Below are 14554 nucleotides of genomic sequence, written 5' to 3' on the forward strand. Positions count from 1 at the left end.
AGAAGCTCGACCGACGTGTCTTGTGTGGATTTTACCCACCAAGGCAGCGCGCAGAAGGACTTCGCTATTAATCGCTGCTGTATTTCTGCATTTATTTGCCACATTTACTATCAATAGGTCAACGAAACAAAGTCAACGAGTATTTTGAGAAGGAGTAGTGTTTGAATTAAAAAACAAAAAAACAAAAAACGCAACACGTATCTGGTCGTGGTCCCACGAGAGAAACGACAGGAGTTTGGTTGGAGCAGACGTGCCAAAGCGAGGCGAAGTGGGGACGGAGAAAAGACGACATTTGGCTTGCTTTGTAACGGCTACAAAAAAAAAAAAACGGAATAATGAGGAACGTTTGCTTCATTTTGACCCTCGGCTTGGCAGTCTACCTCTCCGGGGAAAGGGTAAGTTTGTTCGGAGCAACTCTTAAATCGGGTGTTCGGTTCGTTGTGGGGAGAGAAAGCAACTTGGAGCAACTCAAGACCACGTTTTCTAAATGCCCGTATGGAAAATATAAAATTGCTTTGAGGTGGTCTGATAAAGCATAATACTGTACGTTGATTCACTCGACATGTGAATATTATTAACAGAAAATCGGGTGTTGTGCTAAAAAAAAAAAAAAAGTGTTAAAAAAGAAAAAAAGTCTCATTAATGGTCCTCCATTTGCTTAAAAAAAGTCTTAAATATGACGTTTCAAGTTAAAAACCTGCTTGGATGCTTATTTCTATGAGGCAAAAATCAAGGCGTCACGTGTTTGATAATGTGACGTCAGAAAAGGAGGAGTAAATGTGATTTTAAGCATAATGACTATTTAATTAATTTTGCCACAGTTTTTTATTCACAAACAATTTTTTTTCCCAAATCCTCACCCAGATGTCCGCCTTTCCATTTGGTATTAAAATTCATATTCAACTCCATCAAATTAGTCAACAGTAAGAAAAGCATTACTAGTAAGTTGTTGAATCTCTTAAATGTGACGCTTGTGACTGTGAAATTTTTATTTAGTCTACATATTGTCCTTATGTTTGAAAATTCTGCAATGCTTCAAAATATGTCGATTCAATAAGTTACAGTACAAAAAGCTACAGTACACATTTTATTTTCGACTTCTTGTCTTTTATATGAACCGATATGTTCCAGCATAATACTATATACTGTTACGGCATATTTAGAAAATTGCTACAGTATATAAATCAATTTATTTGTAATATGGCAATAGGGTTATTATAGTTTGGGAATTTTTCATTTTAGTTTTTATTTTGTTTTGAGTTTTGGTTTTTTTAAATTTAGTTAGTTTTAATTAGTTTTCATGGTGGTTCTGTTAGTTTTTTTATTAGTTTTAGGTCGTTAATAAATGCTTAGTTTTAGTTTAGTTATTTTAATTTTTTTTTTTTTTTTTTTTTTTTTAAATGCGTATTACATGTGCGTAATATTTTAAAAAAAACCACCATGGGCGTAACGTCATTATTCCAGTTTATATATACTGTATATATATATATATATATATATATATATATATATATATATATATATATATATATATATATAAAATCCACTAAAATTCACATTTAAAATCATCCCCAAAAGCTCATGCATTAATTTAATTATCAAAAACTAAAATGAAGGACATGTTTGCTATAATTATAGTTAGTTTTAGTTAGTTTTGTAAACCTAAAACATAGTTTCAGTTAGTTTTCTTTTTTAAAAAGCATCTTCATTTTTATTTCGTTAACGAAATTGTGGTTTTGAATTTTAGTTTTTTCGTTAGTTTTAGTTAACTAAAATAAACTTTAATAGCACCTGTGGTTTTTGACACCCTCCCTTCTTACTTTGACCATCTCCAAATAATTTTGTTTTTATTTTATTTGAACTGAGTCAAATGCCATTTTTCGCATATCTCTCGGGCCACAAAAGATGGACGGCGGACCGCAAATGGCCCCCGGGCCGTAGTTTGTGTTACGGTGTCATTTCAAAGTGATTATTACTATTTCCTGTCCATCTCTTGTATCAATGTCATTAGCTGCAAGTGAGTGTCCATCGGATTTCCACATCCGCAAAAGTATTATGAAATTGCTTTTAACCCCTTTTCGCACTTGATCTTTGCAAATTAGCCCGGTGGGTTTGCAGTGACAGATTTTGGCACCATCATGTGCTGCCCCTGTCATTACTGCCCCCCCTCCCCCCTTCCTGTTGTTTCCCCATGGGTTGTGACTTGCCGCCTGGCCCACTGCCTGGTCCTGTGTCAGAACTGCGGGTCCAATTAACCGCATCAGACACTTCATGACCCTTTGTTGTATGTTTTTTTTTTTTTTTTTACACTGTTACATTTGACTGTAGGCGACTCGTCGTTTTTGACCTGGAGTTGCCCTCATGTGACTGTCACAGTCTCTATTTTATAACATTGCGCACATATTTGTTCCAGTAATGGATTTTCACGTAAATGTAAACACAAGCTCGGATTCCTGAAAAAGTTTTTTTTTTTTTCCTACAATAGGATGTCTTGCAAACATATCACACGTACTCGAACCTCATCAATATCACTCTCCTCTTTATCGGTGTCCCCCCCGCCACTTGACACATGACATTGATTCCCATTTGGCACAACTGTCGACGAGTGGTTGATAAACCTGCTTTGGGCTCATCGGTTTGTTTTAATGAGCAAATCTCATGGAACATCCCCCTCGAGTTATCTGCATTGAAGGCTATGTTCTTGTAACTGAAGGAGAAAAGATGGTTTTAACCATCAATTTAGGGGGCTTTGGCACCCCTATGGAGGACCAAAACTGCCAAAATTCGACGTAAATAAATGACTAAATAAATAAATAAATGTCTAGAAGTGAAAATAAAAATGAATATAAAAAAACAATTCAAAATTATATTTAAAAAAAAATATATAAATAGAAATAAATCCGTTTTTATTTGTAATTTTAGTCATTTATTTATTTATTTAGACATTTATTTTGTCATTTATATTTATATTTATTTAGAAAATTATATCTAAAAAATAAATATAAATGGAAATAAAACGGATTTATTTCCATTTATATTTATTTTTTAGATATAATTTCTAATTATATATTTTTTTATATTCATTTTTATTTTCACTTATAGACATTTATTTATTTATTTAGTCATTTATTTATTTCGAATTGTGGCAGTTTTGGTCCTCCATACCCCAAGTTCACTTTCTCTGTTTTTGGTGTCTTATCTTTAGTAGGGATGTCACGATAAGGGCAATATCGTGATATTGTGATATTAAAACGGCCAGAATATCGTCGTTGTCATGTTCACAACATTTAAAAAGGAACACGTCTGTTAAAAAAAAAAAAAAAAAAGTCAGGTTGATTTCCATTTGTGCAGTTCTAGCACCCTCTATTCGCTATTTTATTAGTGCAATTTAATTTTCATTGGGGATGTTTTGGCCTTCTATGTTTAAAATCTGTGCTAATTGCCAGATGAAGGGGAACCTAATTTGCTTGTGAAGCGATCAATGTGTGCTTGCATTAGCAAGTAAGCACCTCAATATCGTTATTAGAGATTGTAGGTGGTTTATATGAATTACTGTTATGTACAAAAGTTTTTTTTTTAGTACGAGCTCTTTTTTTTACAATATTGTGATCTTTTTTAAATATCGCCGACAGTATCGTGATAATTATCGTATCGTGACCTTCATATCGTGATAATATCGTATCGTGACGTTTGGATAGCGTTACATCCCTACTGAGTGTTCAACTTCCATTTTCTGGCTTAAATGATAGTTTTGTATCTGCTGATTTGGTGGTAATGAAATGAGCCCTGCATGCTGAACCTCCATCTAACTTAGATGAAATACATTCTCACACATCATTTACTTTCGGATGCACTAGGAACAAATAACTTGCATATGTATATATTAGGGGTGTGCCAAAAAAAAATCGATTCATAAATGAATCGAGATTCTCATTTACGAATTGAATCGATATTTAATGTCCAAAAATTGATTTTATTTAAATTATAATTGAAGAAGGGGAAAAGGCAGTTGTTAGCCCATATGCTTTTTTTGTGGAAACGGGCACTTACAATACAAAATAAATGTTTAAAAAAAACAAACTTAAATGTCTATTTGTCATTTTGTCTTGCAAAGCAGACTTGGAGTAGATCATGACAATGTTGTGCATATCTGTAAATTGAAGCAGAAATAATTTGTCAATCAAATCATTTTGAATGGAAAATCGTTTGAATGGAAAATCGGAAATCGATTCTGATCGAATCGTAGACCCAAAAACCGTAATCGAATCGTGACACAGTCAAATATTCCCAGCCCTAATATATATAATATTGCATAGATTTATTGGAAAGCTGTATGAATTTAAATGAATGTTATTCTCCACAGCATTTAATGTGTTTTTGTTTAATTGAGATTATAAAACGCCAATTATACAAGGACACGAAAATGACCAGCTCAAAAAAAAGTTGGTTATATAAACGTTCTGACGGAGGATTGAAATGAAAGCGCATGCTGTCACGTACAAAAAGAAGCCAGATGCTTCGCTGTGACTGCAGCCTCTGCTGTTGTATATTTAATGATGTTCTTTTATTTTGCATTAACTCAGTACTCAAACTGAAGATGCAGACACCCCCCACCTCAGCTGTTCCGCGCTTGTGATTGTGTTCCTTCGCACTGTTTTCGTTTCTTTCGAATAAATACGCCACTGACACATGGGATGCCGGTTGTTGGTGGTCTGCGGGGAGCCACCTACCTTCAGGGGGTGCTTTCACATGGTCCCAGCCTGTGAGGCGTTATGCAATCTTTAATGGAGACCAGAAGCAGGAAGAATGGCCTGCTAGCTAGACCGCTGAGAACGCAGTCACCACAACTGTTTGTCACTCTTTACTTTTACCTCCTCGTATGAACTCCTGTTTTGTGACTCAGATACACAAACATGTTGACTTCCTGTCTGCCCCTTCACATTGCTCCGCTTTTGCCTCATCACTTCACCAGAAGGAAACGGATTCTTTCTGCTAGCAGTCTTTTTGTTTACATGCACAGCTATAGCTTAACTAAACTACTGGTTAATCTTTTTTTATTTCTATACTTTTCGCTCCTCTGTTTTCGCAAGTTAACTCCTTCCATCTGAGATTTAATAGTAAAGCTGAGAATCACAGATTTTAAAAAGTTTTTCTGGTTGTAAAGCTTCACTCGTGTGAGCGTGGAGCAACAACTTGGCGTGGGAAGTTGTTGTTGTTGCTATTTAGCGTTGCTAGCTAGCTGGTGCAACATAAGTATACGTTGCGCCAGCTAGCTAACAACGCACTAGCTGGTAAGTAAGTTTCCTCCATGGCGGAACATACGCTACATTTCTGATAAGTATAATTTTTAATTAAGAAGGATTGAAGAGGAGTAACCAATACAAGATGACGAAGCCATGTGAATTACTAAGCTAACCGCTTAACATGTAAATAAGTGCTTGGATGATTAAATGCAGTTTTCATAAACTATTAAGTGGTCTGACGTGCGTTACAGCTGTGCGTATTCAACTTTTAACAACAAATTAGCAGTAAAATTCACAAGTATCTGGATTCTGAAGCGAAAATTATGCTCAGTTGAGTGAAACGGAAGCGGAAACCGGCTATTTACGTAATGGCGTACGTCAGCTGGGGGAAGTGGCCTATTAGCAAGTATTAACTCATTTGCTCCCAATAACGTGTAAATACGTTTTTTTTTTATGTTTTAAGTGTCCCAAAGACGTATTTATACGGGTTTTTTTATGCTAGACGATACAGAAGGCTTTGATGCAGCCTCTCAACTGCAAAGAACGGTTGCAGAAATGGTAGCTATTACACAAACGGCCAGCAGGTGGCAGCAGAGCAAAGGAGATCAACCAGAGCCATGTAGAAAAAAAAAAGCTAAATTGCAATTTTGAATAGATTTGTGAAAACTGATGAAACTTAGCTCTCTTCTAATGTTAATTGCTGCAAAACGGAAACAGATAAACATACTTTTTTTTTCCTGATGAAAGAAGAGACTTTAATCTTTCTTTTGATAGGTTCCATGCTTTTATAGCAATAGAACAATATTCCGTGGGCCTTGCAAAATCAGTCAAAATCCAGTAAAACAGCCGGGAGCGAACGGGATTGCTTCTGTGAAAAAATGGCTGGGAGTGAAATAGTTAATGTAGTCAACAATATTTATAATATCCAGTCCTGAGTCTTGATTTTCACTTTTGATTTCCGCATTTTAAACCTTCTCAAAATGAAATTACAGTAGATTACACACTTTTTAAACAAATTTAGCTTCGTTAAAGACCCATTCAGAAATTTGTTTGAAAATGTTCTAGGCAAGAAAATATGGTTTGCCCCTCAAAATTTTAAAAGCTGCTCCTCAAATGAAGTCAATGTTTTGCTAAACTGCTCTGTTTTGAACAAAAGTCATTTTGAGCCTTGTCATTTCTTGGAAACTTCACTTAAAAATGACATCACGCGTCACAAATGAGGCTTTATTGTTTGCATACTGCAATAGCTTGAATTATTCCAACAATTTAGTCCAATTTAAGAAAACATTTAGATTTCAAATTAGAGTAAAGTATTTACATGGATCTTAAAAGTATTGTTTCAGTTTGACTTGCACAGTTATCTTATTTTCCTGTAGCGGCACCTAAACAAACTGTCTTGAATTGTGGCATCACAAGCCCTGGCACACAGTTGCTGTCATTTTTTTCCCCACCTTATTCATTTCTTTCCTTTCATTTGGGGGTGCACTGGATTTGTGAACATCTGCTGGAGGTATGCGTGTTGGTTAGGGTTTTGCATCCCCTTTCCGCACATACTCCGTCTTGCTGACATATTGGAAAAGGGGCTTTTACTTTAGCAGAAACTTGTGCATACATGACTCACAAGTCACAAATGGGCAACAGAAAGGCAAACAATACTTCAAATGATTAAGAAACGGAACTGACAAAAGACCAAAAATAACCAGTTACAAAGTAACTATACAAACGCTAGAAAGAAGAGCCTTGACAAGGGCTAAACCAACAACAACACATGACAAGGACAATGAACTAGCAATAAGTGAAGGAAAAGCAAGGAACTAAATACAAGGTGACTGACGAGACAATGAGAAACACCTGGACAAGTCACCTAAGTGGTTGAGGGAGCTGATTGGAGGACACAAGGGACTGGTTTGAGACACGCAGGTGAGTGCAGTAACTTAACGAGAGACAAGGACAAGGAAAACACGACAAAGCTAAAACTGACCAAAACCAAAAATTGACATGACAAGTCAGCTTTTAAGCCGAGCAGAAACACATTAACAATGTATTTTATTATTATTAATTATTATTATTATTATTATTATAAAATAAATGAACATGTTCAGAATTTCTTTGCAACAATTATCACCATTAGGACTGTGTAGACTAGAAAACAAGACTGTTTAGAGAATGTTTTGGACATGGCTAAACGTTCGCAAAATCACAACAAAAAAAAACAAAAAAAACAAAACATTAAAACTGATTAAAGAATGTTTCAGAATAAGACTCTGTAGAGAACCATTAAGACTGTTTAGAGAATGTTTAGGAACGTTTAGGAAATGTTCTCTAAACTTTTGCTAAATGACAGTGAAAAAAAACGTAAAATTGTTTATGGAACGTTTATAAAGAATATTTCGGAAACATTGCGACTCGGGGTGTGCCAAAAAAAATCGATTAATAAAAGTAGAGATTCTCATTTATTAATCAAATCGAATCGATATTTAATATCCAAAAATCGATTTTATTTAAATTAGAAATGAAGAGGAAGGGGGAAAGGCAGTTGTAGCCCACATGCGTTCACAAAATCACAACAAAAAACATTAAAACTGCTTAGAGAATGTTTTGGAATAAGACTGTGTAGAGAACCATTAAGACCGTTTCGACAATGTTTAGGAATGTTTAGAAACTGTTCTCTAAACCTTTGCCAAATGACAAGAAAAAAAAACGTAAAACTGTTTATATAACGTTTAACGAGTGTTTCGGAAACATTGCGACCTTGAACGAACCCTGACGTGAAATCAACATTAGCTAGCGTTGCGAATGTTTACCCCTCAGTGAGATACGGGCTTTGTTGTGCCATATTTTCTCCCGTTGATGACAGTCTATAGGACAGTGTAGACTAGAGAACCATTAAGAATGTTTAGGAAATCTCTAAACGTTCACAAAATCACAACAAAAAACATTAAAACTGCTTAGAGAATGTTTTGGAATAAGACTGTGTAGAGAACCATTAAGACTGTTTTGAAAATGTTTAGGAACGTTTAGGAAATGTTCTCTAAACCGTCGCCAAATGGCAGTGAAAAAAAAACCTTAAAATTGTTTATGGAACGTTTATAAAGAATATTTCAGAAACATTGCGACCTTGAACAAACCCTGACGTGAACTCAACATTCGCTAGCGTTGCGAATGTTTACTTAATTCAAATCAATTGTACTAGTTAGTTTTTTTGATTGTGTGTTGTTCATGACTTAAACCATTGCTTTTGTGCTTACGAAAGAAAATACTTGGAAATGGAAAGTAGGGCAAGTCGACATCAGAATAAGAAACACATGGCCGTGACCTCATTGTCCTGCGATGTCAAAGAGGCGCATGAAAGCTCGGTCACTACAGTTCTACCATGAGATATTTTGTTCCACGTGAGTGCTGTTGCCATGTTAAAGAAAGTCAAATGATGCGTGTGGAACTGGCTTTTCTCTCTTCACTGTCCAAAAACCACTACTGCCTTTTTGAAGCTATGACATCATTGATTTTCCCATTCCAAGATCGCCATGGAGAACGGCAAATCACCCATTTCACGCATCTGTGTTCGCTCCGATGTACGGGCCTGTTTGATTATCTCTAAAACTGATTACTCGATGAGTGGCGTTCCCATTCCGTCACCAAAATTGCATTAAAAAAAACAGCACGGAGGAAAGTTGAGTAAATGAATGCTTTTATGTGGGTTGTACAACGAACTAACTGCAAATGATACTTAATGGAAGTGACTTCATTTGGAGCCATTTGCATGAGAAAATTGTTCTAGAAAAAACGCTGGGATTTCATGAGAGCATTTTGCCTCTAAATGCATGATGGTGTGTCAACATATTCCATAAAGCAAATATAGTCATCTAACAAAGTATATGACCTTTTTTTTTTTTTTTTTTGTTCCAATTGTGAATGTGATGTAGATTTACATCCAGATGTGCATTTGCACCGTTAGCACAAAGTCTTAATTGTGACCATATCAGCAAACTAATCAAAGCATTTTCTGTTGAAGGCGGGATTATTTTACAGTTACATTAAATGCACTGACATCCAGTGTTGGGCTGTTAAGCCACCAGTGCAAATGTGTTGAAAGACCAGCCAATATTGATTTGGATTTAATGACATCAAATCTCACGCTGAATGAAGTGTATTAGAGCGACTTGATACGGCAGGCTTTACGGTGCTTTAGTAGTTTCTTTTCCATGATGGTATCCTGTCTGCTCGCGACTACTAGTGCTTTTGTTGTTGCATTAACTCAGGGGTCAGCAACCTTTCATGTCAAAAGAGCCATTTGAGGCCAAATAAATAATCAAAATTGTGTCTGGAGCCGCAAAACAAAACATTTGAAGATTGTGATGAAGGCAACGATGTGTTAGTGAGCTCCAGAGCCAATTAGAGAGATGCACCACACAAATAACAAAAAATATGCAGCATCCAATACTTTGACATTCATTTTCTTCTACCTTTTGTTTTCAGTTTGTTTTTGTTTTTTTGTGTGTGTAATTTTTCATACATTTTTAGAATTCTCTGCCTTTGTCTAACATTTCTGACATTTTTGGCCATACATATATATATATATATATATATATATATATATATATATATATATATATATATATATATATATATACACACACATACATATATACACACATACATATATACACACATACATACATATATATATATATATATATATATATATGTGTGTGTGGGCCTTCTATTGTAATTTTAGTGATTTATTTTGTTTTTGAACCTTTTCTGTTCTGCCTTTTTTTAAATTATTAAATTTGAAAAATATTTTGTAGTAATTTTCTGCCTTTTGTTTTTGGACATCTTAGTTTACTTTTTGAACATTTTCTTTTCTGCCTTTTTTATTAAATTCTCTCACATTTTTGGCAATTCCACTGACAATTTATTTGTAAATTTCTGCTCTTCCTCTTCCTGTGTGGAAATTTTATGATCATTTAAAATATATATATATTTAGGTTGCAGACCCCTGCATCAACTGTTATTTAGTTGAACTGCATTACTGACTAAGAATAATTTATAATTGGTGAACTGTCAATGTTATTTTTCTTTGAATTTTCTTTTCTGTATTTTTTTTACAGAAGAGAGCAACAAAAGTCAAATAGTCAACCCGAAATATCCTCTCTCTCTCTCTCTCTCTCTCTCTCTCTCTCTCTCTCTCTCTCTCTCATGGTTGGTTGGTAACGTAATAGGTTCACGATGCAGAGATTCCTACCAGGCAAGTTAATCTTTACTAATGCACTCTGTTAACGGCCATCTGTGTTCTCCAGCGTTTCTGTAAACCCTTTCAGCTGAATAGCCCACACTTCAGTGCTCCATTATTCTGAGAGATTGGGTGTATTATTCGGCACACCAACTTTGAAACCACATAAACCGCGTCACATGGCACGTGTTTTGATTTTAGATGCAATTAACGTGTACGTGCTTATTGAAATTGCAATTTTGGATTCGTCTCATAAAGTAGGCACATATTACTATTCTAGAAAAGGGCCCTGGCGTTTATTATAGCTGAATTTTTCAGGAAAAATGCGTCCCGAACCGTTGAACGTACCGGCACAAATGAGGTATCAAAAGATGCAGCTCGATCTGACTCGGCGGGGAACCATTTTATTCCCGGGATTCCGAGTTACCATGGCGACACAATTCCCCCAAAAACCCGCCAAAAAGCCCCACAGGAATGAATGAGAAAGGGGGTGAAAAAAAGCCACAAATTAAGCACCTTTTTCCAAGCCACGTTACATTAACCGACCGATGTGATTTTTAGCTCATTTTGTTTCAATTTTTGCATTTAGCATGCTAATGCTAGTTTAGCATGCTAATGCTAATGCTAGCTTAACAAGCCAATGCTAAATTAGCACGCTAACACTAAATTACCATATTAATGCTAATGCTAACTTTGCATGTTAATGTTAATGCTAAGTTATCATGCTAATGCTAAGCTAACGCTAGCTTGCTGACTGATTGAGAGGTAAAGTACACCAACATTTGGCAAACTGTTCAGTGCATTCGGCTTTCCACCTTGCAAGAGTCAGCAGTCACATCCAAAATTTCGGCGGAAATTTTCCTAGTTTTATTTAAAATGCTCTGATTTCAGCATATCAACAGTAATTGTTCACGCACTCACACTATTCTGTAGTTCTTCACGAAAGAAGACTGATTATCTTCTGTGTTTAATAAAAAAAAAAAGACATTTACAAACAGGTTTTTACATTGGAAAACAATGATCAAAGCAGGTAACCAAGCACAGCAATAATCCGCCCCTTTTTTAAATCACTATACAAATACAAAGTACAAAATAACTACCAAACACTGATTAATAAACAGTAATCAGGGGGGGGAATGCTTTTGTAATACACTAATTCAAAATTACTATGAATCCGATTGATTCTAAAAATATTCGCTAGTGAGAGCACTAGTCCTAGTTTAACCACTTTCCTAGAATAAGTATTAATATTTAGTTTATCAGGTTTGTAGATATCAAATACTTTTATATCATCATCAGCATGTTCATATATTGGAAGGATCCAAAGTTTTACCATTATTGGTTGAGTACGATGTAAATGACTCATTTTGGAGACCTAACGTCATCAAGTTTCATGACTTGGTGTATGACAAAAGTTGGCTAAAGGTGCTATTTTTTATTTTTTAACTGTTGCTGTTTTTCCAGATCAGCAAAGAAAAAAAAGATAAATAGAAGTTGTCTTTTATTTATTTTATAAAACACTTTTAGCCCATTAAAAAAAGCTGGGCTCTTGTTGCTAGCAGCTAGCTGTTAGCCGCTAATGCCGGAGACTTGTGCCAAATCATACAGTGACGGCATATTTAACTAGCGGTTTCTTAGCGTCCTAAATTAGCGAAGTGAATATGATTTTGGCGTTGTGTTGACTTTAGTGGCAAGTATTTAATGTAAAAAACAAAAACAAACTGCAATTAGGCTAGCTTAAATGTCGAATAGACAAGTCAAGCTAGCTGACACAAGGGACATTGTTGCAATAAGGGTTTTCGGCATACGAGTCATCAGACTGGACTTGTTTTCACCATGTGTTTCTCTGATTTCATGACATAACTATCCCATGAAGTCATAAAGACACGCTCAATTACAGAGCTTTCTGTAATTGTTTGACTTGAAACTGTACCGCTTGCAAGCAGAGAGTGAAGACGGACATCTGTTTATGGCATGCGACGCTGCCTACAAACTCACCTGATTGCGCCCGCTTCTGCTTCCATTTAGTGGGGTTGCACTTAGCTACGTGTGATTCGGCGACCGCACGGGGCTTTTAGTCGAACTTTTGTTGAACGTTAAGTGCAAAATGCTGCTGTAAACATCTGTTGCCTGGTCGGTTTTGATAGCGGCTCTATCCCGCAGCGTTCCCATTAGACTTGTGTAAATGATGTCACTTAAATTCTCTGCAGATTTTTATTTTCCACTTACTTGACACCACATCATCTTTAAGTTGCCAGTTTAAAAAAAAAAAAAAGTGGTAAAAGTAAACCTGGAGCCCTGGGTGGAGCAGTCTATGAGAACATTGTGTTGTTTCAGGACCTTTTCAGAAAAGCAGCCTGCCATCTTTTTAAACCACACATTCTTGCAGAATTACAGCACAGGGAAAGAACTGGAAATGACCATGTGGCTAACTAGAAAATAGAGGATTGGCAGACGAACTCAAAAGCATGTTTAGCTGCTGGAATTTTGGTTTTAATCTTTGTGCTGAATCCATGTGAGGAGGCTTTTCTGAAATGGAAATGTTTTCATTTTGTTTTTTTTGGAAATCCAAGTTTGTTATTGCACACAAAATACCGAGCATGCTTGATCCCACGTTTCACAGTGTGGCAATGGAAATGTTTTGTTTCTCTATTTTATCAGAAAAGAATAATAACCTTGTGTTTTTGTTTGGGATATACTTGCTATTGAGTTGCAGTATGTGGTCTTCTTAGACCATTTCCAGTTTGTTAGGATTAAAAAGTGCTACATTTCCCAAATCTTTGTTACAAACTTACAACATTCAGTTTTTGTCTGTCTACATATTGAGTATTAGTCAGCATTGAGGTTGCATATGGGCTGAATAAGACATAAGATGAGATTTAACGTGCCCTCTTGCCACAGTCGGCAATTGTCCAACAAGTGGCATCAAGTCATGTGACTCAACATTGCCGTTAATCCACACAGGTAAATGTTGGAGTTGACTAGTAGCATTTCCTCCCAAATCCTGAGTTTACTTGATGTGTGGCATTGTTGGGGGTCGGATTTGAGTCTCTGGATTTTTTTTTTTTTTTTTTTTTTTTTTTTTTTTAAAGCCTATTGGTTGTGTCTGGCATGAGACTTTGCTATATTCACACAATGTCATCAATGTGCAAATACATGAATAATTTTTTAGTTTAAATCTCGTCACTGTTCACACTTGAACTGACACAAATCCAGGTTGTTTTTGCAGATATTGTCAGTGTGCCTATTTGATTAAGCGTTGTTATAGCTGTACTCTACAATGTGCTTGCTTGTCTATAAGGTAATGAGCCATCGTCAAATATTGTTGACAGATCAGATTGGTTGATTGTATTTTGTTCTTCATGTAGGTGCAAACTAATTTCATAGTGGTTATTACAGAGTTCTAAATAATCCCATCTGTCATTTTAATTCCCAAGACAAAAGTGTTTTTGGCTCCATTCAGACCAGGAAGATGTCAGTTGCTCTCTGGGCCTACATCAGGGGTCTGTAACCATCCTTTCGTCCCTTTCATGTGGCTCCCTGTTGATCTAGAAAATAAATAAATAAATTAATTAATTAATTACTAGAAATTTGCATTTCTTTTATAGTATTTCTTTTTATTTTAGATAAAATATTCTTCAAATGAATTAATTTTTTAAAAGTGGATAAAAAGTGATTAAAAAAAAAAAAGTGAATTAAATATTCCAAAAAACAACAACGTCAGAGTCCAAATTTTTAAGCTGTCAGAAAAAGATCAAAAAGTTGTTTTTTTTTGTTTGTTTTTTAATTCGCTAAAAATATTCAAAACAAATTATCATTACATTTCCACACAGGAAGAGGAACAGCAGAAATTTACAAGTAAATTATCCATGGAATTGCCAAAAATGTGAGAATTGAATAAAAAAAGGCAGAAAAGAAAAATGTTCAAAAAGTAAACTAAGATATCCAAAAACAAAAGGCAGAAAATTACCATTAAATATTTTTCAAATTGCCATAAAAAAGTCAGAAATTTAATAATTTAAAAAAAGGCAAAAAAGAAAAAGTTCAAAAACAAAATACATCACTAAAATTACAATAG

At 35.2% G+C, this 14554-nt stretch overlaps 1 protein-coding gene and 1 long non-coding RNA gene across 2 annotated transcripts in view; one reads left to right on the forward strand and one right to left on the reverse strand.

Moving 5' to 3' along the window:
- Positions 1-14554, forward strand: part of sdc2 (syndecan 2) — a 43395-nt gene continuing 28841 nt past the window's right edge. The window contains exon 1 of the mRNA XM_077507327.1: positions 1-395. Within this exon, the coding sequence (XP_077363453.1) occupies positions 336-395 (60 nt within the window). The 5' untranslated portion in view covers positions 1-335. The remainder of the gene's footprint in view (positions 396-14554) is intronic.
- The window catches only part of LOC144007576 (uncharacterized), a 47902-nt gene continuing 46910 nt past the window's right edge, over positions 13563-14554 (reverse strand). Inside the window, exon 3 of the long non-coding RNA XR_013280227.1 lies at positions 13563-14024. This is a non-coding gene — a long non-coding RNA (uncharacterized LOC144007576). The remainder of the gene's footprint in view (positions 14025-14554) is intronic.

The sequence above is a fragment of the Festucalex cinctus genome, chromosome 19 (genome assembly GCF_051991245.1).
Source record: "Festucalex cinctus isolate MCC-2025b chromosome 19, RoL_Fcin_1.0, whole genome shotgun sequence".
NCBI classification, from domain to species: Eukaryota; Metazoa; Chordata; class Actinopteri; order Syngnathiformes; family Syngnathidae; genus Festucalex; species Festucalex cinctus.